At 53.3% G+C, this 22,912-nt stretch overlaps 4 protein-coding genes across 9 annotated transcripts in view; 1 reads left to right on the top strand and 3 right to left on the bottom strand.

Moving 5' to 3' along the window:
• The window catches only part of DCAF1 (DDB1 and CUL4 associated factor 1), a 109,030-nt gene extending 106,082 nt beyond the window's left edge, over window positions 1–2,948 (top strand). For 2 of the 6 annotated variants that reach the window (XM_025374914.1, XM_025374912.1), the window contains exon 24: window positions 10–2,947. In XM_025374914.1, coding sequence (XP_025230699.1) covers window positions 10–68 — 59 coding nt within the window. In that variant the 3' untranslated portion in view covers window positions 69–2,947. Of the gene's footprint in view, window positions 1–9 lie in introns of all 6 variants that reach the window. The other 4 variants (XR_003118038.1, XM_025374915.1, XM_025374913.1 and 1 more) reach the window with 4 other exon arrangements.
• Window positions 2,949–4,319: 1,371 nt separating this feature from the next.
• RBM15B (RNA binding motif protein 15B) lies at window positions 4,320–7,457 on the bottom strand. The gene has a single exon (XM_025374917.1). The coding sequence runs from the start codon at window positions 7,335–7,337 to the stop codon at window positions 4,665–4,667; it is 2,673 nt and encodes an 890-aa protein (XP_025230702.1). The 5' UTR covers window positions 7,338–7,457; the 3' UTR covers window positions 4,320–4,664.
• Window positions 7,458–9,354: 1,897 nt separating this feature from the next.
• MANF (mesencephalic astrocyte derived neurotrophic factor) lies at window positions 9,355–13,519 on the bottom strand. Its single transcript, XM_025374919.1, is given in 5 exon segments — window positions 9,355–9,793; window positions 10,838–10,979; window positions 12,370–12,497; window positions 13,289–13,486; window positions 13,489–13,519. Coding segments are annotated over 5 exon segments (684 nt in total). The 3' UTR covers window positions 9,355–9,608.
• Window positions 13,520–14,500: 981 nt separating this feature from the next.
• DOCK3 (dedicator of cytokinesis 3) overlaps window positions 14,501–22,912 on the bottom strand; it is a 682,478-nt gene continuing 674,066 nt past the window's right edge. The window contains exons 52-53 of the mRNA XM_025375707.1: window positions 18,475–18,557; window positions 14,501–17,631 (exon numbers count right to left, since the gene is read on the bottom strand). Of these exons, the coding sequence (XP_025231492.1) occupies window positions 17,122–17,631; window positions 18,475–18,557 (593 nt within the window). The 3' untranslated portion in view covers window positions 14,501–17,121. The remainder of the gene's footprint in view (window positions 17,632–18,474; window positions 18,558–22,912) is intronic.

Here is a 22,912-nt window from a genome sequence, read left to right on the forward strand (position 1 = left end):
CCCTTTCAGCTGACAGCTCTGACAACTCTGATTTGGAAGATGACATCATCTTATCCCTGAATGAGTGAGGAACCATCACTGCTTGGAAGAGATTCTTGGCAGGCGAGAAACTGAGTCAAATGAATTCAGAACATATTCCCTTCTCTTTCTCCCAGGGCTGTCTGTCTTTTAAGGAGCTGCATGCCCTGCATTCAGAGGATTATGGCTTAGAGAGCCTCATTGGCACCCAAGAGTCCTTCCAGAAACAATAACAACCACAAAAATGACAACAGGGACTAGGCCCTACTCTGCACCCCCGACCCCCACCCCACACCATTTCCTAGAATGGACATATCTTTCAAGGGAAAAAAAAAAACATGTCTCTGGGGTATTTCACAATATATTTTCTTTGTATAATGTTCTTTACTTAAAGAACAAGAAATAGTTTTTTATAAAACTTTAAAAAGGAAAAAAAAACAGGCATTTATAACTGAGGGTATGAACTTATATCCACCAGGTCTCTTGTCCCTGCACTTCATTTTCTTTGGAAGAAAATGATGTCTAAATAACAATATAGAGGCATTTTTACATACGTATTTAAATGAAAAGGAAAATCGTGGTTTCTTAAATTGATAAGGATTAAGAATATTTTATTATAAATATAATATATGATTTTTTAACCTGTTTTGTTGCCTCATATGCTGTCAGGTTAATTTGTTTTCCTTCGTGCCAGAGTGGGGGAGGAAGACACTCTGTCTGCTGGGTAAATGCCTAAATTCACTCACCTTCATGGTTTGGGGGCAGCATGGTCATTGCGGATATTGGTTTTGTGGAGTTGAGGGAACTTAGGATATAAGTTCACTCCCTCTATTTTTCTTTGTGATTCAGTTTTTCAAAAATCTTTTTTTCTTCCCTTTCTCCCCAATGTGGAAATTACAAATCAAAGGCCTTTTTCTTTAATGTAAAGTGTATTTATTTAAAAAAAATACAAAATAAACTACAAGTCTGTCTTTGTTTATGGCCTTTCCCTATTTTCTTTTACCCAAGTGGGGTGTGTCCCTTTTTTGCAGCTCTAGCCACGCCATAGAGGAGACACCTTCCAGGAGAGGCAGGGAGAGCATGTTCTGCCCACATAGAGCACTCCAGGGAGGAAAGTAGGTTACTCACAGTGTCTGCCTCTGCCCTGTAGCTCTCTCATGGGGAGGACCTGCTTTTGTAAGGGTAATGTGGAGAGAGGAGAAGTCAGGGCTGTGTCCCCTGTGGATGCAGCTCTCTGTCCTCATGTTCTGGATCCAGTAGGCTGCTCCCAAGTACAGATTTGGTGGAACTGGAAAGGGAGGTATTCTGGGAAGTTTTGGAGGATGCAGCTGGCAAAGCTAAGGAGTGAAAGCATTTTGGCCTTCTGTGTAGCTGGGGCAACGGCCACTAATGTTTTCTGAGAGGGATTGTGACAGTGGACTTGAGCAGTCCTGGCAGGTTTGGGGTAGTGGAGCTTGGTCTGTGTTTGTAGAAAGATACTTCAGAGGCCCCTAAAATTGGCCTATGGTGAAACTGTGTAACCATCAGGCAAAGGACCAGGGATTTCTACCTTTTCACTCACCCACCCCACCCTGTTTTCCATTCCCACAATAAATACAAGATCATAGTCTCTTTCTTCGTTTGATTTTGCCCAAATAACAGCTGCTCAGTTTGTTACATAGGTATTATCCAGCTAAAGTGACTTCTCTCCCTTAACAGAGAGAAGAGGGGACAAATTTGTGAAGTAAACAAGAAACACAAGATGGATAAAACTCTCCAGGGGCAGGTAAAGCCCTGCTGGGCTTAGGAGCACTATAGAATTTGCTGTACACACTGAAGTGGGTCTGTGTCACACAGGTATTTCTTAGTCCTCTGGAGAGCAGAGGACTCAGCTCTTTTGCTTCATGCCTCACTTTAATGGTAGTTAACACTTAACCAGTGGAATAGTCTGACTGCTGGTACTGACCAGCATCAGAAGAAAACAGGTTAACAATCAAGAAGTAGTGAAAGCACTATATTCTAGTCATTAACTCAGTGGAGCCAGTCTCAACTCTGCTGGGAGCACCCACAGGTCTCTAAGGGGGAGACAGGAACTATAATAGGGAGGCAGAATTCGGGTTGGCTTGACAACACACCCTTAGGAACGTGTGCTAAGGGGCTAAGGAAGCATCAGCTCTCTTCCTTATTCTACCAGGGCTCAAAATCGGAGTCACATAGGAGGCAGCATGAGAACAGTGGCACACCACCGGTGAGGCAAATGTTGCCTTTTTGTCTTTAAGCAACACCTTAGACAGGACCTGAACCCTGGGTGGGGTCACTGGATGCCTGAAGTAAGAGTTTTCTCACTGGGGCAGTTTCATAAAATCATCAGGGCATTGACCACCTGACTTCCCCTCACTAGTGCTGGCCAAGGCCCGAGAGTTCACAGAACCTGCTGGGTCTTAAGAGCCAGAGGAAGTGGTTGAGGGCCAAGAAAGAGAAAGAAGGTCATGCCAGGGTGTTACTCCTCACCAAAACTTGGCAGTTCTTTTTGGGGCCATGGGGCACCTTTCTTTGAAGAGGGGTTGGATAAGGCAAAGGTTGAAGTGTCTTCTCCAGGCACGTTTTCTAGCATGTTTCCTTTTACTTGGTTCTGTCTCAGAAAGCTGGGAGGTAGATTCTTCCGGGTCCTGAGCACCCGCTTCATGAAGGAAGATAGGTAGCCCAGAGAAGTTTTGGACTTACATACCAAGGCAGCTCTGGCCTGTGACTCAGGCGTTTGTTGGAGATCTGCAGGAAAAACCCTGCAGTGTGCCTTCAACAGGACAAGACCCACTCCTGTTTCTGGCAGCACCAGCTACCCTGGAATGGTGGCATGTCCTGCTGTACCCAGCTGACTTGCGTAGGTACCTAGCAGCTGTGACCACAGCTCAAGTAAAAACAGGCAAATAAATAAACATGTTTAGCATGTCCTTGTGTTGCTGTTTTGTTATGAATGTGCTTGCTCTCTTGCGAAGCGCCTGTCCATTCCACATCACCGAGGGGTCTACAAGAGCACTGCCAAGTGTTCCTGTGGACCAGCGTGGCCTCTCCACAGCCTGCACTGAGCCCCAGCCTCTACTCTCAGGTGTCACTCATGCTGCCTCATCCCAGCTCGGGTAAGGGACCAGACCTGGCGAGAGGATGCCACGGCCAGCAGAATCTGGAGTTCCTGGTTATCTAGGGGCTCATTCGCTTACCAGAGTTTCTGTTCTCATCAGCCCTCACAATGTTCCCTTTGAACATCCAAGGTGCCACACAGACACTCTGAACAATGGCATTTGGGGTGTTCCATGGTGACAACTGTGTGCTCTGGTTTTCCTCCCTGGCCCACACTGTCCACACCACCTCTGCATCCCTTCCCTCCCCAACTGGCTTGAGTGGCTTCAACCTCTATCACTGCTTGACCCCTCAGTGACTTGTGACTTACCCCCAGAAAAATATCTATTATTTCCCAATGGGCTCCACCTCAGCATCAGGGTACAAAGTGTAGGCACATGCTCTGATCTTGCACCTAGGAAACCGTCACATCAGTTACCAAGGGCATCCCCTAGTCCACTGTGCTCCCCTGTAGCTTTGTAAAAGTACTTCAGTCTAGAGGTTCAGTATCCCCCACAAAGCTCTAGGTATGACTGGGCACGGGCCTGCTCTATTACCCATCAGCCCTGAACGACCCAGAGAAAGCCAAAAATCACAAACATCTAGGCAAAGTTCATGAGTAAATCCAAGGAAGGCTGCCTCCAACCCTCCATTCCAGTATTTGGACTGGGCCCCTGGGAATATAAGGCAACTCCGTCTCCCAATGCTGGCTATCCCCGGGCTGAGTGAGGCTAGAAAGGAGGCCAAAACAGAGGGAGCCTGGACAGATCAGGGGCCCTGAGACCCCCTGGCATCAACAGTACACAGCTTCTCTTTGTACAAGACTACACAGCTGCTGAAGGCTACCTGCTGCCAAACATGCTGAGTGGGCACTCTGTCCAACAGCCACAGCTCAAACTGATGATGGACACACACACCGTTTAGGGAAGAAAAAAACCATCAGTAGCTGCTAACCACAGGCCTTGGGCTCACCCCATCCCTTCCTTTGCATGGGCTCTACTCGGGCTTGTGTGGGAGGGTCCAGAGCCCAAACTGAAGCTTGCCTGTCAGCCAAGATAAAAGTGATTAGAGTCCAGACTCAGCCTGAAGAACTGAGAGGCCGAGTGACTTGTGCAGCAGTGGTGCTGGAAAGATGACGTAGGACATTCGTGTACATGCACTAGGGAAGTCTTCGATTCTTAGCTTGATTAAACCAGGACTCTGAACAGGTTTAAAAATCCATCCTGACAAAGGTTTTACTGACAACTTTCCATACAGTTGGTCAAAAAATAAAAAAATACAGAACCACAGCAGACAGTATCTTGTACACTAGAAATCAACATAACCGGATTCCCTTCTCATCATTGTTTTAAAAAAAAAAAAAAAAAAAAATTTCCCCCAAATTCTAAGAACTTAGTTTTGGTGCTGGACAGGACTTTGATCCCCACCCAAATGAACCGAAATAACCCAGGAGATAATTGAAACCAAAGTGGTAAGGTAGACAGGGGATCAGATTTTTAAAATAACTGCTTTTGTGACACAAACATGACGCTGGGAAAGACAGGCTTGGGCTAGGCAGTGTCTCTGACGATGACTATCACCATGTGTTCTTCTTCTAGTTTGCCCAATGTCCTTAGTGCTGACTGGAGGTACTGCTGGGAAAAGTCGCAGGGTGGGAAGGCGTAGAGCATGCCTGTGCCATCTCTGCCCTTGGACCCCCCCACTGGCAGGCTGATCACCCCTGCGGCCTGCTTCTGTTTCAAGTAGGAGACCAGGTTCCTGAGAAGCCGCCTCTGCAGACCTGGCTCCACTGTGGGCATCCCTTCAGTGCCAAGCCCACTGGGGGTTGCCTGGGTGGCTAAGAGGACCGCATAGCCATTGGGGCTCCCCTGCTTGATGCGTCGTGTGACCTCATCGAGCTTGGGCTGGTCCAGTCGAAGGCGCTGGGCGATCTTCAGCTGGGTCAGCTTGCTCCCAGAAGTGTGGTCTTTGAGCAGACTGCTGATTACCCCCTGATCCCCCTCTAGGATGTGCATAGACGTGGGGAAGCAGCTGTTTTTCAACACCAGAAGCCCATTCCAACCCAGCTGTAGTGTCTGAGCATACTCTGAAAGATTCTTCAGCTTTTTGGTCTCATGTTTTGGCTCTTCAAGAGGCTTGGGCTCGGCCTCCGTGGGCCGGTGATTGCGCTCGCTGTCTCTTGTCTTCTTCCCATGGGAAGAGTCTGCAGCCTCGTGGTGGTGGTGGTGGTGGCCCCGTTCCTCAGCCCCGTGTCTGCTGTTGCTGAGGGAGTTGCTGCTGGACTCCTTGGTCCCTTCACTGGAGTGGTTCTCCTTGCGGCTGCGCTCAGGGGTGCGGTCGGAGCCCCGCTCTGACTGCTGCCCACTGCCCTTGGTCCTGCTCCGTTCCTCATAAGGGGAGTGGGTTGTCCTCCCACGGTCACTGGAAAGGCTCCTCCGTTTCCGCCTCTCTTCCCAGGGCTTGGGCAAACCACGGTCCCCATCTCCCCCCCAACGCTCACCACTCCGGCTGCGCACTGAGCGACTGTAGCCCTCAAGGCTGTTTCGGCGGTCAGAGCTTTTACTGGGGCTGGTCCAGTCCCCTTCCAAAAAAGTCCGGTCTCGGTCTGAGTACAGAAGGTGTGGGGGCGTCCTGTCCCGCACCAGGTCGGTGTCCAGGTTGCGGTGCCGGGTGTATCCATCTGTCAGCAGCTCATAATGCACAGGGAGTGGTGAGGGCTGGTACTGCTGGGGGTACCGAGTCTCCTCTGCTTTGGCAAAATCCACGCGGAGCCTGCGGTCTGGTCCACCCAAGGGAAAACCCCTCATTTTAGCACAGGCGGCCTGGGCTGCATCCAAGCTCTCGTACTGGATATAGGCAAAGCTATCTCCTTTGACGTGATCAATGGTTCGAATGCTCCCAAAGCGGTCAAACTCCCGGGCCAGAGCTGCCAGTGAGGTGTTAGGTCCCAGGCCACCCACCCAGAGACGAGTGGTGGGGTTGGCCTTGCCATAGCCTATCTTAATGGGGTTGCGACCAATCACTCGGCCCGACATGGCTACCTTAGCCCTATGGGCCATGTCCAGGTTCTGGAACTTGAGGAAGGCATAGGCACCACCTTGGCCACGGGCAGGTCTCTTGATGACCACCTCCTCGATGATGCCATATTTCTCGAAGGCCCGTCGCAGCTCCACCTCAGATACGCTGTGGTCCAGGTTCCCAATGAAGAGGTTGCGCGTGGCCCGCTGGTCGTCCTCGGGCATCAGGTCCTCCTCACACACAGTTGGGTAGCCATAGGGGCGCCCACGGTCGTCGTACAGCCCGTAGTAGTCCAGGGCCCGCTCTCGGGACAGTCCCACAGCGGCGGCAGCGGCGGCATCCAGGGCGAAGGCTGCGGCGGCGTGGCGCGCGCGGGGCTCCCGCAGGGGCGGGGCAGCGACGGGGGACAGCGAGCGCTGCTTGTACTGGTAGCCTCCGTGCAGCGGGAGGTAGCCGAGCGGGTCGGTGGGCGCGGGCGGCCCTGGGGGAGGCGTGGAAGCGGCGGCGCTGCTGCTGCTACTTCGCCGACTGCTCCCGCCGCCGCCGCGCAGGTACACGGGCTCTACCTTGAGCGGGCGGTCGTAGAGCAGCAGCTGGCGGGCCAGGGCGTGCTGGCGGGCCTCGCGCGCGTCTTGTGGGTGCCGGAAGTTCACGTAGGCCACACGGCCCAGCTCAGGCGTGTGCGACAGGCGGAGGCTGATCTCGCCGAAGCGCTTGAACTGGTGGAAGAGCCGGTCTTCGAGGTGCTCGGCAGGCAGCGCGGGGCTCAGGCTGCTGATGAGCAGCGTCTTGTACTCAGGCGCGGCTGCGGATGAGCCGGGACCCGCGGGCTCGGCCCCAGGCGGTGGCGGAGGCGGCGGCAGAGGAGACGCGCGGGGCGACAAGCCGGAGGCGCCCGGGTCCCCCGAGGCCTTGCCGCCGCGTCCCCCGCTGCCAGCGCCGGAGCCCGAGGAGCGCCCGCTACTCGCGCGGTGATTCGCGTCCCCGGTGCCGCGGCCGTCGCGATGCCCGCCCCCGCCGCTTCCGCTGCCGCGGGGCTTGTCGCGGGCCCGCGCTGGAACCGGGTGCTTGGCGCCGCCAGAGGCCTTGTGCGCCGCCCGCCGCCCGCCCGCCTCCGCCTCCCGTTCGCGCTCCCGCGGACGCTTGGCCGACGATGACGAGCCGCGCCCGCTCGGGCTAGAGTCTCGCTCGCTCTGCCGCTTCATGGCGCTGGCGCGGCGGGCGGGCGGCCCGTAGGTTTCTCACAGCGGCGGCGGCGGCGGCCGAGGAGGCAGCGCCCCCGGCGCCGCCATCTTGGACAAAAGGACTCGGCGCGGCGGTGGCGGCGGGGCGGGGCGGGGCGGGGCGGGAGCGGCGCCTAGGGGCCGGGCATTGCGTTATCAAGCTGCGCCGGCCGTGCCACGTGACCCTGCGGCGGGCGGGGCGAGACCCGCGCCGGGCCTGCCTCATCGCGCAGCGTCGCCCAGTGCCATGTGACCCTGTGAGTGCCGGGTGAGTGGGCCTGGGCCGCGCGCTCTGCCGCCACCGCGCGGCCCGTATGGCAGATGCTTGAGGCTACGCGGAGTGTAGGAACCCTGAGAGGCCGGCGGGACGACCTAACGCTTTGTGCTCCCTGGCGTGCTTTGCCGCTTTGGGTCCAACTACCTCCTCCTGCAGGCGCTGGAGCCCGCGCTGATTGGAGCAAGAGTGACAGTTTCCATGGGCATTGGGGTCTGGGGCATTAACCCAGTCAGTGGTCTCTTCAGTATCCCCTCAGTCCCAGGACTGGGCTTGAGCAAACCCCGCATCACCCTCCTTGGCATCTCCTGCCTGGGATCTGGGGTTGACAGCCCCAAGGACTAATGCATGCCCTTCCTTAGCCCTTGTCCAGGATCCAAGACCCACATTCCGCGCATTCTCCACGTGTAGGTTCACCTGCAGGAGTCCCCGAAAAGGCCATGAGGACAATTGTTGTCATTCAGGTAAGCGGAGACAAGCCTGCAGTTGCAGTTCAGTTGGAATAGACTCTCTAACACCACTCTTGGGTCCCACCCTCTTCTGTGGGCATCTGGGCAGACAGCAGGCTGGAAAGAGCTAAGGATGAAGAGGCCATATGCACAGATAGTGCCAGCCGTTATCAGTTTGCCACGCTGACCCTTCGTTGGCCAGTACCCTCCTGTTCATCACCTTCAGGAGAACCTCTTCTCCCCAGGTGAGGTGAGGGAAAGGGTGCCCAGGTGCTCAAGCCTATTGAGGAAGCTTTCATTCTCCAAGGACAGTTGCTGGAGCCATGGTAGAACCTGACCCAATTCCCGGCACAGAATCCTTGCGATGGGGAAGAGCACACCAAGTCATGGCATCTTCTCACAATGAGAAAGCAGCTCCTGGAGCAGCTCAGGCAGGTGCAGGGGGAAAGGTCTTGGAAGAAAGCAACGGGTTCCACAGCAGCCTGTAAGGCCTCCTACTGCCAAACTGAGCTTAGGAGACACAAGTGATCTGAGGCAAGAGCAATTCCTTGGAAAGCACTGGTTCTTAGTTCGTCCTTTCAGGTGGTTTCTACAGGTGTTTTCATTGAGCCACAGCTCACACTAACAACTGGGTTTCCTAAGCACCAATGCCACAGAGCGTGGCTTAAGCAGCAGACTCCAGAAAAACCCTGGACCTCAACTGTTTGACTAATGTAGGGTAAACAAAGGCAAAAGGCAGCTTCCCACTCCCGCCTTGTATAAGCTGACTCCTGCTAGTCTTGCAAAAACTGGAATAGACATCAGAGGCTTGGAATGGACAAAAAAGCAAGTAGGTGGCCAGGCCAACAGCATCGAGATGTCAGTGCTGACATGCACTGTTATTGAAGACATCCTTGCGGAAAACCACACTCCACACACCGTCTTGCTTGTACTGAGCCACAATTTAAGGCCCTCCAATGTATCCAGACTCACTCCTCCTAAAGCTGTGGCCTCCAGCTCTCTTGGGTGGCTAAGACATATGGTATCAAGGGGCAGGGTATCAAGCCCAGCACCCCTTACCTCCTTTCTGCTGAGGTGCCTGCTGCCCTCTAGTGGCACACACCCAGGCACATCAGCGGGCCCTAGCCCCTATGTCCTGCTCTGGTCTTTTCAGCGCTGGTGGGTTGAGGGATAAATGGAAATGAATATCCCCCCAAACTTTGCAACTGGAAAGCATAAACTGGTAGGAACCTTCTGGGGCAAAACCCCATTTCAGTATTCACCATAATTCTCCACAGACAGCTAGAAATTTTTTTTCTTTAATAAAAAAATCCCAGACACACTTTGAAGTCCTAGAGTACACCAGCAACAGAAGGAAGGGAATCCCCTCATGGGGGTACTGTAGGGCCAGCATCATCAGGAAAGCTCCAGGCTTCACATCTGATACAGTATTGTCAGGAACCCACTTAAAAAATAAATTACAAAAAGGCTGTTTTGGGAGCAAGCAGTTGAACTGTTTTTTCCCCTCAGGTGCAACAGAGATTGAGCAGACTACAAATCAGTCCGTGCACTGGCTGCCTTGGGGGCATATTTAGGCATCAGTTCATTTATCTTCCGGATGTAGTCAGACTTTTCTGCACAGCCTTTGCATGTCTCCCCCCAGTCATCCAGAATCTTCTTCAGCTCTTTAACTCGGAGCTTCTTCAGGTCCACTGTGCTCAGGTCGATCTGCTTGTCTGGAGGAGAGAGCAGGGAGAGTCACTGGCTGGGTGGAGCAGCCGCAGTCCCCGAGTAGTCCCAGAATATATCACTCCCCGAATGGCCAAACCAGCCCTACTGGTTTCAGAGGAAGAGACATTTCCAGACACATTTACAGGCATGTCAGTGCCTACTGCCACCACAAGAGGGAACTAGCCTCTTCACCAGGAAGGCTGGCCACATATTGTGTCTACTACAGATATGCAGTGTGGACAAGGATAGGGACAGAGGCCACACTGTCCTTACAAGAGAAACGTGGTTCCCATCTTCCAAGGGCCTCTGACATAGTCACCACAGACTAACAGCTCCAGGCTGGTGACAAAGAGCAGCCCTGCTCAGGCCCTTGAGGAACTTACTCTCCATGACCACAGTGACCTGGAGCCAACTGGACCTGTACCAGGATGACTCTCAGAAGACCCAAGTGGGCGAACACAGGTCCTTGGCCATTCAAGTTTTTCAGAAGACGCCCTGTTTCTGAAGACTGGGACTATGTACAACCAGAGACCCAGTCAGCAAGAGAGATGCTGTAGTTCCTAACTCTTGGGCTTGCATACTTGGACATAGCGTTTCTTTTCAGAATAGTAAAGATCACTGGGGCTTCAGAGCTGGCAGCCACAACCAGCCTGTTAAACCCAAGTCGTACCATGTCACTTCTCTGCTCAAAAACTCCTAATGCTCCTAACTTCACGCAGATTAAAAGCCCTCACCAGCCTACAATGCTCTCTGACTTGCCATGCCACTGGCCACCTTTATCCTGCCTGTAGCCTCTGCCTGGAATGCTCTTCCATTAGTTGGCCTCTTGGCTAATCCTCACCTCCTTCAAAGTTTGCTGAAATATCACCTATTCAATAAGGCCTATTCTGACCTCCACCCGCTTCCATGCCAGAGCCCTCCAGCATTTAGCACCATCTGTCAAACGATACAATCCACTCATGACTCTAGCTCATCATTTTCCTCTCCCAGATGGGAAATAAACCCAGAAGGTGCACAGCATTCATTAAGTAAGGACTAGGCGTACTCACCATACTTTAGCTCACAGATCTGGCTGTCCTTCTTCTTAAGCTTCTCACAGATCTTCTCCACAGGGATGTGGTGGGCCAGAGGCTTTGATACCTCATTGATGATTTTGGTGGCTGCATCATCTGTGGCCCCGATATAGTAGCACTGCATCAAGAAAGGACAGTGGCCTTCAGGAGGTGCTTGAGAGCCATCGCCTCCAAACATACTGACACCTTGAAACATCCTCTCTCTGGTAGGGCCTAACTTTTTTTTTTTGAGATAGGGTCCCCCTGTTGCCCAGGCTGGAATGCAGTGGCACGATCATGACTCCCTGCAGCTTCAATCTTTTGGGTGGTGATCCTTCCCACTCAGCCACCCTAGTAGCTGGGTCTACCAGTGTGGGCCACCACATCCAGCTAATTAAAACTTTTTTTTTTTTTTTGAGACAGAGTTTCGCTCTGTCACCCAGGCTGGACTGTAGTGGCATGATCTCGGCTCACTGCAACCTCTGCCTCCCAGGTTCAAGCAATTCTCCCTGCTTCAGCCTTCTGAGTAGCTGGGATTAGAGACGCCTGCCACCATGCCTGGCTAATTTTTGTATTTTTTAGTAGAGACGGGGTTTTGCCATGTTGGCCAGGCTGGTCTTGAACTCCTGACCTCAGGTGATCCACCCACCTCGGTCTCCCAAAGTGCTGAGATTACAGGTGTGAGCCACCGTGCCCGGCTTAAACATTTTTTTGTGGAGATGGGATTTCACCACTTTGCTCAGGCTGATCTCAAACTCCTAAGCTCAAGCAATCCTCCCACCTTGGCCTCCCAAAGTGCTAGGATGACAGGCATGAGCCACCGCACCTGGCCCACAGCTGCATTTTTCAGTGCCCTGCCTGTACTGGTAGTCAGATTCAGTCAGTGTAAACCCTGGACTCTTAACACATGCTCAGTCCAAGCTGGCAGCCACCAAATGAGTTTAAGTGTCACCAGGGTTCAAACCTTTAACAGATAAGCCAGAGACTGCCAGGGAAATTAAAGTTAGAAAACCCATTGCTTCACTAGGGCTCTTGTCTTGATTTGGCCCTTGCCTATCCTGTGGGCACCCTGTCACCTTCTCCTGTCCACATACATGCCAAACTCGTTCAGGCCTCTGGGCACTCACACTGCTGTTTCCTGTATGGGATGTTCTTATCTCACTTCAATGATAACCTTTCCTCAGAGACTTCATGGCCACTCTAAATCAGCACCTACTGGTCCATTTTCTTCATGACACCCAAACACTGCATTATTTGTGTGCCTGACTGTCACTTCTTTCCCCTGATACTCCCAGTGCTCAGCACATAGTAGGTGCTTAATAAAGACTAACACGATTAAAAAAAAATCACAGTTGCAGAATACATGCCTGCTTTGGGAAGGACATAGAAACACTTCAGTCTCACATTAGTTTATGGAGAGTAGCTGGCTTCCTGAATAGAGAGGCGGGCAAGGCCTTTTATCAAAAGGCTAGTGAAGCTGAGGGTTAACATGAGCCAGGGCCAGTTGGGGAGGGTCACCAACTACTTACCAACCGATTCTCTTTGCCTCTTGCTTCTCGGCAGAACTTTATAAGCTCGTTTTCAATAGTGGCTGGTGAGAATGTGACATCTCTGTCTTTGAGGTCCTGGTAAAATCTTCCCAGATAAGAAATACAAACTGGAAAAGAGAGGGACGGGAGATGCTCAGCAATCACCAAGCTGTTCCAATCCACCAGGAAGGAACTCCGCCAACAATTTTAATAGGAGACATGGGGATGAATCATTAGAGGTGAGCTTTTCCATCACCGATTTTTCTCAGTTGCCTACAGGTAGACGGAACCCGGTTCAAGGTGGCAGGGGTCCCCTGGTACACCCAGGTAATCAAAAGACCAAGCATCACCCAATGACCTATAAACGACTCCTCCCTGCTCCTTTCATCAAGTTTAAGCCCATGGTGAACACGCGTCCTTGAGACGGGACTCACTGTGACCTCGTAAATGGACAGACTGGAAGGTGAGGAGAAAAACCATCAAAATGCTGCTGCTAATTTCCAAATACAACAGCGGACCCAGAGGTGCAGCTTCGTGATCCCAACAGACAGGGCGCAGCACCCACGGCCAGCCCTGGGGCTCCCGACGTCGGACGGGGAGCGGTAACCTCTGGACGGTGGTGGGGACAATAACTCAGGCATGACGGAGATTTCAGGCCAAGTTTTCAACGGGATCTAGTCTCAACTTTTCCTCGTCGGACCAATATTTTCTAGGCCCGGGCAAGATTTACTAGGGCGGGCGCCGGAGCCTCCTCGTGCAGGCCCCGCCGGGACGCCCCGCCGGGACCGCCCGTCGCCCCCGCCCCCGCCCTCGCCCTCGCCCCCGCCCTCTTGGCCCCCGCAGTCTGGTGACTTTGTGGGGTTCAGCGCCGTCGCCAGAACGGTCACGGAGAGCGGCCCCAGGCCCCCCCATCCAGCACCTTCGCAGTCGCCTGGCCGCAGCGCCCGGCCGCCCGGCAGCACGCTCAGAGCCAGCGCCACCGCCAGCCCCTGCGTAGCCCACATCCTCCTCCTCCTCCTCCTCCGCTGCTGCCGCCGCCGACCGACTAAACCGCACCCGCCGCGCCGCGCAGCCTCCAAGTCCCGACCGCGCGCCGTAGCTCCCCATTGGCGGGGGGCCCTCCGCGCCCTCCCACACGCCACATCTCCATTGGTCCATAAGCCGTGGAGCCCAGACGGGCGGCTCCACGCTACCCTCCCTCATTGGCTGGTGGTGTCTGAGCCCTAGACAGTTGTCGGCCGCTGATTGAACCCGGGCCGGCCGCAGGAAGCGGCTACAGCAGCGACGGAAGCGGTGTGGGCCGCCATATTGGGTAAGGGCAGCGACTCTACTGAGGCTGGGTACCGCTAGCTGAAATGGGGTTCGCCACTGCCTTACATCTGTTGAGTTGACCCGCGTACCCCTGCTCTGGGCCCCAGGCTTGCTCGAAAAACCCTGCGGATTTCCTCGCCCGGACTCCGACTCGTGGCGCAGTTGTTCTGGGGTCAGCCAAGACAGCAGGTTAGGCAGGGAGGGCGGGCGACCGCAGGCAAGACTCAAAAAAGTTTCTTTCTTTTTTTCTTCTTTCCTACGCGTGGGTAACGGACCCAACCTTTGGAAGCCCATCTGCTGAACCTCCACCTGACCGGAGCCCGCCGTGCGTAGGCTAACAGGAGACGTGCGGGGTGGACGGACTGCGGGACATCCGGAGGAAGGGCTCAAGGCGCGCCAATCTCAAAGCTGGGCCGCCACTCTAGACCGTGGAGGGCAGCGCCCGGGCCGGATCATCGGTCGAGGATATGGGGTCGCCTCAGCGTGGGAAGGTGAGGGGCTCGGGAGGTGCCCTTACAAGCTCAGAAGCGTGGCTCAGTGGCTGGCCCGCCTTCTCCTGCCTCCCCGCTAGGCCTTCGGGGTCCCCTGTTGCTGAGGGGCCTCCTGAGTGGGGTCCCGGGGATCAGCAGAGAAGCACTGGAGGATGTTTCCATTTCGACTGCCCGACTTTCAGGTGCCCCCCTGGCTTCCTGCGTTGGGGAAGAGTTGGCTCTACTCAGTGCAAAAAGGACATGTCTATGGGGCTAAAAAGGGCTTGGAGCCCGGCGACAAGGGTTGGAGAGGGGCACATCCTCCGCTCCCATTCAGTGAATTCAGTGGATCATTATCAGATATTCATCTTTAATTCACATCACAGCAGTCAAGGAAGTGGGGAAAGGGGGAAAAAATCAAGTGGCAGATATTTACATCTAAAATTCACATTACTTGTTGGATTTTGAACATGCTACCACAATATATACAGTAAAATACCTCTTGGGACAATGGTACAAATTTTGTTTCCTTTAACTTTGCTTTTCTGGTACAGGTAAGATCATTTTTAAATCACTTGTTTTCTTTAAACATGAATACACAAAAGAATGGTTAGAAGTTTTCTTGTTTTAAATAAGCACAGAATGCGTGAGGTTAAAAACACATTTATAGTGCTGAATACCAATTGGACATCACACTCTATACATTTTTTGCTCAAATTCCTGTACAAATACACAGCATTCAAATAGGTATTTACAAATAAGCTTGAAAGAATGAAAATCAGTATTTTACAATCTTCTCAAAGGGTTCTCATCTCTGGCCTCCCATTTCCCCTCAGACTGAATAATTCTCCAACAAAAGGGATTTCAGAATGTGTCCTTTTCATTCAGTTAGGGAAAATGGAAAGGGGAAACAAACGGTTTCAACTTGCATAATGCGAAGCCAAATGAACCCATACTCCCCTCCTTACCTCTTGTGCCACGAAGTGGAGAAGGTAGCTGTTCTTATGGGATGACTGCCTTGTCCAGGGATTGACGTTCAGAAGTGCCTTAAAATCTAAGCCCTCCTACCTATGAATCAAATCTGAAGCTAGCCCCGACCCTCTAACACCTGTGAACACCAGATGGTCCAGAGATTGAAGCTTGCAAATAAATGTAGGCTGAGAAGCAGGCCAGCCCTTTGAGGTGAGGGCTGCTGTGACTTACCCACATCCTCAGCAGCCTTCTGCCCCACTCTGCCTGGAGTGAGCCTGATGGTATCAGAAGGGACCCACACTGATGATAAAGCCCCAGAAAAACCCTGAAGGTAATTTAGACCTCCATCTTTCCCAGTAGGTTATTAGCATTTCTGTTAAGCTGGGGTTTGTTTACAAGTGAAAAACACCCTGACCATGGCCTTTACTGTCTGGAAATAGGGGCAGTGGAGAAGGGACGAGGGGCTCAGGCCCAGGGCCTGGCTGTGGAGGTCACACAGGCCAGCAGAAGAGGAAATGGGGGCACAGGGCAGCCTTGTGACCATCATTAATGTGAACTTGAGCAAATAAAAGAAATATTTTGTAGACTTTTTTTTTTTTTAAAGTAACTTAAAAGCACCCTGGTGAAGTACTACTATACCCACCTGACCCGATCCCCCCAAATAATAAACTGAGAGGAAAATCAGTGCCCTGACTTGAATGAGTTTCCTCTAAAGACACCACTGCTCTGCTTTATAGTTTTCTATAAAGACACCAACAGACTGGGGAGACTGGAGAAACTGCCCTCCTGCCAGCCCCAAACCCTGAGTGGTGGTCCCCATGGCCTGGAGCGGGTTGCTGTATGTGGCCACTTGGGAGATGACAATTCTACCTGCATGGCTATCTGCTTCCAAAAGGAGAAGCCCCCTCCCACCCTCTTTACCAAGGAGCCTGCTGAACCTGACCACATGTCCTCATGTCCTCAGGGCCTGGAAGCCTGGCTAGGCAGCCACCCCCATGGCTCAGAGGTAGTGCTGAAAATCCCTGATTCAGGAGCTGATGGTAGGCATTCTGAACGCTTCTGAAAGCTTCGAGGATTTCTGGCGCCTGCCACACCCCAGACTCACTCTTACACCAGTCTCTACCACTTAGGAAGGGGACCAGCTCCCCCTAGGAGGAAGGTGGCTAGGATAGCCCCTCTGGCTCCATACCTCCACTCAAACCCCAGAGGGTGAGAGATAACCCTTGCAGATCCAGTCACCACTGGGGCTCCTGTGGGGCATGAGGTGTTTCAAGAATGGAAGGGAGCAAATGGTCAGAAATAATGTGATGGAGAGAAAAATCCAAGATGGAGTAGGAGACGGCTGGCCCATTGAACCCTGGCAGTTCCCTGGGCATGCAGTTAGGCCAGTCATGTGCCTGAGCCAGCAGGTTGGTCCAGCCAGCCCCTCAGTAGCACACTCCTGGATGGAAGAGGGGCAGGTGGACAGGCATTTGTGCAAAACGGCTTGTGGCCCTTTTTCCACCTGTGACATGTCTATATGGTCCTTGCAATCCCTGAATGCAACCATGAACTCTTCTGTCCATACAGCAAAGGAAGAGGTCCTTAGTGCAATTTCCATTCTGTGCATCTCTACCCTGGAGGGAGGACCTGGGCTCCTGCTCCTGGGCCCTGCAGTGTGGCAAAGTGATTCTGTCTGTGCAATTTCTCCATATAGCTCCACATGTTCCAGAACTGCAGGAGGAAGAAAGCATCTACTGCATAAAGGAAAGAAAGGAAAACCCATAGAAATGGAAATGTAAAAAAATAAAAAGGGAAGCCACAACCCTTCATGCTGCTGTGGCTTCTGTACATGGCAACACATGAGTTCACGGCAGTAGAATGGAGACTTGGGGTGGTTCTCTCCTGAGTGCCAAGCCTCTCTGGCTCCCTGGGGTCGGGCTGGGGGACTTGCTTTTCAGACCTGGAGTGGTTGGCAAGCTGCTTACTGAGGGCGGCATCCCAGCCGCCTCATTGCCCCTCACTGCTCCCCTCGGCCGTGCTCCCAAGCCATGCGGGCCTGCTCCTCCTTAGCGCTCCCAGGAGGCAATGAAGCCTTGCGGTGCAGGCCTCGAGGCCTCTCAGTCTCTTCACGCAGCAGCACCCCCTCATCGTGCTCCAGGGCTGGCAGGCGGGGGTGGTAGGGCTTGGGCGGCAGCGCAGGCGGGTCCATGGGGTCCTGAGGGATGACGCACCCTGGGGCTGAGTGGCTTCGGCATGGCTGGGCCTTGATGGAGTCCAGGACGGCAGACTCAGAGAGGCTGTAGTGGACAGGGAGGTAGGGTGGCTCAAGATCTTCGTCAGCATTCCATGCTTGGCTTGGCATGGAGTCCATGGTGTCAGTGCGAGGTGGGACCTCCGAGGAGTGCCCAAAGTTACTCTCACTCAAGGAGGACACGCCGCTGCTGGCACTGCCGGACAGCGTAGAGTTGCTGCCGTCCAGACCTGACTGGGGGCTTGTTGGGGAGGCTGGGATAGGGTGGAGAGGAGACTGTGAAGGAAAGGGTGGGCATGTTAGAATCCCTCTCTCCAGACAGGCTGACTTGCCCGCCATGGGAAGACCAAGAGCCTGCTTATGAATGAACTTTAACCCTCACCAACAGCATGTTTCTTGTTTCTTCAGCAGCAAGCTCCCAGCTCCTCCCACCACCCTGAAGTAAGCCAGTGGAACTCCAGAATCATCTGCATTTCAGTGGCCAAAAAATGGCCCTGCCCTGGCTGCTGGGCATTGGTGCCCCCTGGTCCCAGGTCCCAGGCTGCCGTCGGTGGCTCTGGGATACTGACAGAAAGGCTGGGTCATCAGGCCTGTTGAGGGGGACAGAAAGAACCCTGGTGGGCCGTGGACTAGAGGAATGTATTCTGCTGCTAAAATCTGTGATAGACTCAGTCTTTTCCAATTTGCAGACAAACTAACAGGTAGGAAATTTTACTCTCCTGAGTTTTTCATAAAGTTCTTTCTTTTACTGAATTCTAGTTTGAAATGCTCTCTGATCCACCACAGGAACGTTTGTTTAGCTAGCGAACTATGGTGTGTTGATACCTTGGTGCTGGCTGACAGCCCCCAGGTTTCCCAGTGCTCACTGCCCACACTCTTGGAACTGTGTGTTGTTGTCTCCAGGACCCTCTGATCTCCCTGCCCCCATCACATTTGCTGCAGGACACAAGTGTGCAACTGCAGCTCAAGTGTGGCTCTGGCCACCCCCAGCTTCTGCCAGGCTGGGGAGAGAGGTGAAGGGGAGGGCTCCAGTTCCTCCTGTAGACCCCAAGGGTGGTTCTAGAGCAGACAAGATGACTCATCTCACAGCCTGGTGGGGCTGCCGCTTCAGTACATTACCTTGCGCAGGGTCCGGGCAGGGAGGGCTGGGGGGGTATCACCCAGAGGGTGGTGGAAGGCGTCAAAGTGTAGGGAGTAATGACCTGCAAAGGGAACAGAACCAGAGCCTCAGCTGGGGGCCCTGCACAGGCTTCATGCCAGCACCATCTTGCTGGGCCAACTGGGCAGGCATGAGAAGAGTCCCCTGGGGACCCCTCAGCATTGAGGGCTATGGATAAACCTCTCTTTACACTGGCCTTCTCCAAAACACAGGCTGCTGGGGTAGAAGAAACCCACTCCACACAGGAAGTCAGAAAAGTTGAGTGCTTCAGAGTCTGTGGAACAGGCCTCAGGCAGCGGCAGCTGTAGCCGACTGCTAGGCGATGAAACAGTCTGGTGAGAAGTGTGCCTGGCAAAGTCAATTCCATTGTCTTCAGCCTTCTAGTTGGGATGGCCTTCCTGAGCTAACCTGCTGTACGCAGAAACCTCACTGACCCCAAAGCCCAGCAGGATCCTTCCTGTGGTGGGGGTGTTTTTGCTTTGGCTGAGTCGGCCTAGAGAATGGCCAATCTTCTCAGCTTAGATGGTTGTTGCTGTGGCCCTTGAGCAGAGTCTGAGACCAGGGACTATTGGGGACCCGCTGGAGGTCTTCTTACCATGCAGCAGGCTTCGGGGAGGCACTGGGGGGGCCAGGATGCGCCCCATATGGGCAGACAGGAAGGGCTGGGCCTCTTGGGCTCCGCTATCCAGACTCCAGCTGCTGGGGGCTGCTGGCACAGCTGAAGGGTGGAAACAGATGGCATGAAGGGAGGTTACTTCTTGAGCCACCCTCTGGGAGAAGTACAGCCTGTGGCTTCTCCAGTGTGCACCATGTATCCAGCACACGTGTGGGGCATGCCAGCACCTGGAACTAAAAACACTGGCCAAGCAAGGCACTGTGGCCCACAGGGGAGACTGCCCAGGGATTGAAGCTGCTTAAGAGGAGGGCAACAGAGTGAGCTTATATCTAAAGAGTATTCAGGATGAGACAGCTGAATGTGCAGCAAGGAGTGAACAGCTGCAGCCTCTGGGATCCGCCAGGAGGAGAAGAGAAAACAGGACAGAAGAGTAGAGATGAGAATGAGAGAATATAGAGAGAACACAGGACACAGAGCTCCTTGCCAAAGTCTAGAGTCAGCTCTCCTACTGCCCAGGCTCAGTAGGAAAAGCAGGGAGCAAAGACAGGTACCTGTTGGAAGAAACTGCAGCCCAGATTCAGCTGGACTCACTGCTTCCTAACAGGAGGAGGGAGGGCTGTGGAGCCCATGAGTGCCCTTTGGCATCTAGAGAACCCCAGTTCCTAGCACCCACGTGCCATGGATGCAGGGTGCAGTGGGCCCAGGATAAAGGGAAGCACAGAGTGCCCTTCTGTGTTAAAGAAGGAGTCTACTGCCAGAATACTGTCCCCTCAGCCACAGTTGGGATGACAGATTTTTCAGGAGGAGAGAGGAATGATGGCTGGACCTTGGGGTCTGAGGGTGCCACTCTGCAGAAGCAGCAGTGGACATGTGAATTCTCTTGGCCAGCTCCTCCTAGAGAACAAATACCAGCAAAAAGAAGTATGTCCTTTCTCTGTTGGAGCCAGGCAACTCCACTCTCCCCTTTGGGCTATTAGCAGCAGAGAAGCAGCTCACAATCCAGGTGCTGTCACTGGATTTGCTCTCAGGCCGTAGTAGCTACATTGAGCCTGAGGTTTGGATTCTTCCTGGTCTAGACACAGAGAGGGGAATTTCAGGGCCTAATGGGAGCTGAGAAGCTTTGGAAGGGAAGGAACTAGAGTCTGTCCTTTGAAAAGGATGTGGCCAGAAGGGCTGGGCCCCCTCAGCTCTCCAGGGATAAGATTGTGACATCCATCCATCATCATCATCTTCCTCATTGCTCAGGAACTGGTGTGGGCTTGCAGAACACAGGGTAAAACTCCACTGTCTAAACAGCCTCAGTTCTGAGGAGAACTGCCCAGTCTCCTGGTATTGTTGATTGCTGGTGGCAGGAAGGAGGGGTGTGCCAACGATTGAGTTGCAGGCAAGACACTTAGCTGTTGCCTGAAAGGAGGAAATAATTCTGCATCTAATGAGCATCAGATGGCTTTCACCAAATAGCCTCCTCAGAGAGCCTGAGCCATCCCAAGAACAGGCCCACTCACCCACACTCTCTACAAGATGCAGCATGAGCTTCTCGGTGCTAAGGCTCCCTGCACCTTCCCCTCTCTGCCAAAAAAAGCACCTTCTCCATAAAAAGCCACCAAAGAAGTATCAGGGAATAGGAAGCTTGGAAATGGGTCTGGGCAGCTTCCCTAAAGGGGTTCTGACAGCCCAGGATCTCAGATGCACACCTAGCCCTGGAAGAATTAAGGGGTGCAGATGTTCACCCACAATGGCTCAAAGGAGCTCTAGGCCAGGAAGGCTATGGGAGAAGAAAGCTGACAGGGCTGTAATGGTTTACAAAAGGGTGCCTGCCTGAGTGACTCCACGTAAACCAGAAACCATCAAGTTTGCCCTGCAGCCTGATGTCTATGAGCAGTGGGGCCAGTAGACCTTTGTCATGTAGCACATGTGCACTGGGGCTAGAGGGAAGGCTAATATAGAATGACTTATCGTAGGAAAAGAGGGGTGATCCCAACTGTATCCTGTTGCCTCCCTCCCTCACCATTAACAACTGTCCAGCACTGGCCTGAGGCCGCCAGTTCATAGCCCATGGTCCTGAGGGCAGGCTCGCCTGATCTGGGAGTCACTGCGTGGCAAAAAGAGATACCTGTGAGAGATGTAGTCCTCATGGGACTCAGAACCCTGACTGACAAGAGAATGATGACAAGTATGTACAGTTCCTGCCCTGGAGGATCCAGGTAGAGACTTAGGGAGCTACACTCCGGCCTGTGTGTTGCCACTGGGCAAATGTCTGATTAGCTGCCCTCTAAATGCTGGCCTTGTAGTATGGATATGCTTGCTCTGGGCTCACCTCTGTTCTGAGACAACCCTCCTTTCCTTCCACACCTAGTAGTGGGCATGTCCAGCTCCTTGATGTAGTCTGGCCTTGGCCTGAGGCCTGAAGCGCTAATGTATCTGGTTGGGGTAGGGTCCTGGTTGGGGTAGGGTCCTGGTCTGGCCAACAGCACCTGTTTGAGCTCTAAGCCCATCTAGACTCTTGGCTACTTCTGACGTTGCTCTGCATCTCAGCTGAAGAAATGCCACTGTGGATTCTGGCCCTCCAGGCGAAAAGGGCACTCTGTTTTGGGTCACAGGTGCAGAAGTCCAAGAAGCTGCATGTTTTCGGGATATGCGACCTTGAAGCTATGAAGGCATCTTCAGCCAGTCTCCAGGCCCTTTGTGGTGGGGCACCCAGCTTCAGTGCCCATCAGTTTTTTGTCTCTTTAAAGAGGACACAGAGGTATGTCCTCCATGATGAGCAAAGGCAGAGCATAACAGTGGGGACAGCACATAGCACTCGATGAACAGGTACGATGATAACGTGATGATGACAGCTTTGGAGGGACATGTTCTGATGGAATAGGGGATGATAGGTTGTATTGGTGGGAACTGAATGTGCCCTAAACTCCAATAGATGGAACAGCTAGGCAGAGAACCTGTGAGGAGAGGGGTGGATATGAGGCCAGGTTCTGGGTGGCAGGAAGGCTCTGCACTTAGTATTACTCTCTGTTAAAATTAACTCAGATCGGCCGGGCGCGGTGGCTCAAGCCTGTAATCCCAGCACTTTGGGAGGCCGAGACGGGTGGATCACGAGGTCAGGAGATCGAGACCATCCTGGCTAACACGGTGAAACCCCGTCTCTACTAAAAAATACAAAAAACTAGCCGGGCGAGGTGGCGGGCGCCTGTAGTCCCAGCTACTCGGGAGGCTGAGGCAGGAGAATGGCGTAAACCCGGGAGGCGGAGCTTGCAGTGAGCCGAGATCGCGCCACTGCACACCAGCCTGGGCGACAGAGCGAGACTCCGTCTCAAAAAAAAAAAAAAAAAAAAAAAAAATTAACTCAGATCTCTGTGTCTGAGGTCTGAGTCTGCTTCTTTCATCAGCTTGCAGAAGCAGAACACAGGGTAAAATGCCCACTCTCTAAACAGCCACAGGTCTAAGGAGGATTGCTCAGTCTCACAGTATAGCTGGTGGCCTGGCAATAAAAGATGAATTCACAGCAGCTGCTGGCCACAGTGGCAACAGGAGGACTGGACTCCTTTGGGGCACCCTGGGCTTCACTTGGAGAAGCCTGTCTTTGGGAAATAGCATGTCTTTCCCCTTCCTCTTGGGGCTTGTTTCGCCATGGCCTATTCTGAGCTCCAAGGAAAGATCCCTGAGGGCCCAAGCTGAGAGGGACCAAAGGGGCCACAAGGCCTGCTGAATTCTGCGGGTGGTTGGGAGGAGTCTAGGGAAGTAGTTGTCTACAGTTTGCACACACAAGCCCAAGTTTCCAT

This window comes from Theropithecus gelada, chromosome 2, assembly GCF_003255815.1.
Source record: "Theropithecus gelada isolate Dixy chromosome 2, Tgel_1.0, whole genome shotgun sequence".
Lineage (NCBI taxonomy): Eukaryota > Metazoa > Chordata > Mammalia > Primates > Cercopithecidae > Theropithecus > Theropithecus gelada.